General features: G+C 61.0%; 1 protein-coding gene across 1 annotated transcript in view; it reads right to left on the reverse strand.

Annotated features, from left to right (window-relative positions):
* Nucleotides 1–1,147, reverse strand: part of LOC104078731 (plexin-A1-like) — a gene marked incomplete at both ends in the record, with an annotated part of 43,184 nt that overhangs the window by 28,251 nt on the left and 13,786 nt on the right. The window contains 2 exon segments of the mRNA XM_009580486.1: nucleotides 398–534; nucleotides 862–982. Coding sequence (XP_009578781.1) covers nucleotides 398–534; nucleotides 862–982 — 258 coding nt within the window.

The raw sequence follows: 1,147 nt of genomic DNA on the forward strand, positions 1-1,147 counted from the left end.
GAAACGAAACAAAAGGCAGCCAGGAAAGGCTGAGCAGCTCCTGAGCGTTCCCATCGCACGGCTGCTGCAAACAGCAGCGATTAGGGCTGATAACCAGTAATTACCGCAGGAAAATATTTAAAGAGCCGCTCCATTATCATCCCTAATCTAAAAATTATCCACTTCATGCCTCAGGGCTTTGTGCTTTTAGAGAAAAATCCCCGTTCTTTGGGCTCTTCCTGCAGCCTCTGACACACAGAGGTTTTGGGGGAAGACACCTCCGGCCGCCCATGGGGTTTGGCTCCTGGGGTCCCTCCTGGCTCCCCAGCACGGGCTCCTGGCCGCTGCTCTATCTGGGGGTCCCGCTGCCTCTGGAGCTGCCCGTCACCCATCCTCCGCCACTCTCGCTGCCCCTTACCAGGAAAAAGCGCAGGGCCGTCCCCCGATGGTCACAGAGACGTTGCTGCCGGCGTTGAGGTGGCTGCCTTCGATGGCAATCCAGGTGCCGCCGGAGAGAGGGCCCCGGGCTGGGACCACGCGGGAGAAAGTGGGCGTCTGTCAAAGGAAAAGAGCATCCCTGGTGTCGGATGGGCTGGGGACCAAAACCCGCATCCCCAAACAGCCCCAGGCAGGTGTCGGGGATGCAGAGGAGAGGGACCTGTGGGACAGTGGCAGGGCACGGTGCTGAGGGCTGGCAGTGCCAGCAGGACTGCGGGGAGGCAGAGCAGTGGCAGCCTTGGAGAAATTCAACCAGCATGACCCAATGCCTGCCCAGAGCATCCCCGCTTGCCCCCCAGGGAAACGATGGCCAGTTTTCCAACTCGCCTGGAAAACCACCCCAAACCGCCCGGGACCAGCCCTGTCCCCCGGCACGGGGCTTACCACGAAGGTGAAGCTCCTGGGGGATGTGGCCCGGTAGCTGGGCGAGCAGTCACGGATGCACACTTCTACCCGCGCCTCATGGACCTTGCTCGGGCTGGCATCTCCGATTTCGCACACGATCCTAAGGGATGTAGGGAAGGAGCCCTCAGTGCCCCGGCACAAAGATGCTCGCTGACCCATGGTGGGGATGGACCGGCTTCAGAAAGGGGCAGGGGTCCCTTTCTGAAGCAAAGGTCCCAAGTGCCAGCAGGGTTCATGAGAAACCAAGGCGGTGGGTGTTGGGACT

Source organism: Fulmarus glacialis, unplaced genomic scaffold, assembly GCF_000690835.1.
Source record: "Fulmarus glacialis isolate BGI_N327 unplaced genomic scaffold, ASM69083v1 scaffold936, whole genome shotgun sequence".
NCBI lineage: Eukaryota > Metazoa > Chordata > Aves > Procellariiformes > Procellariidae > Fulmarus > Fulmarus glacialis.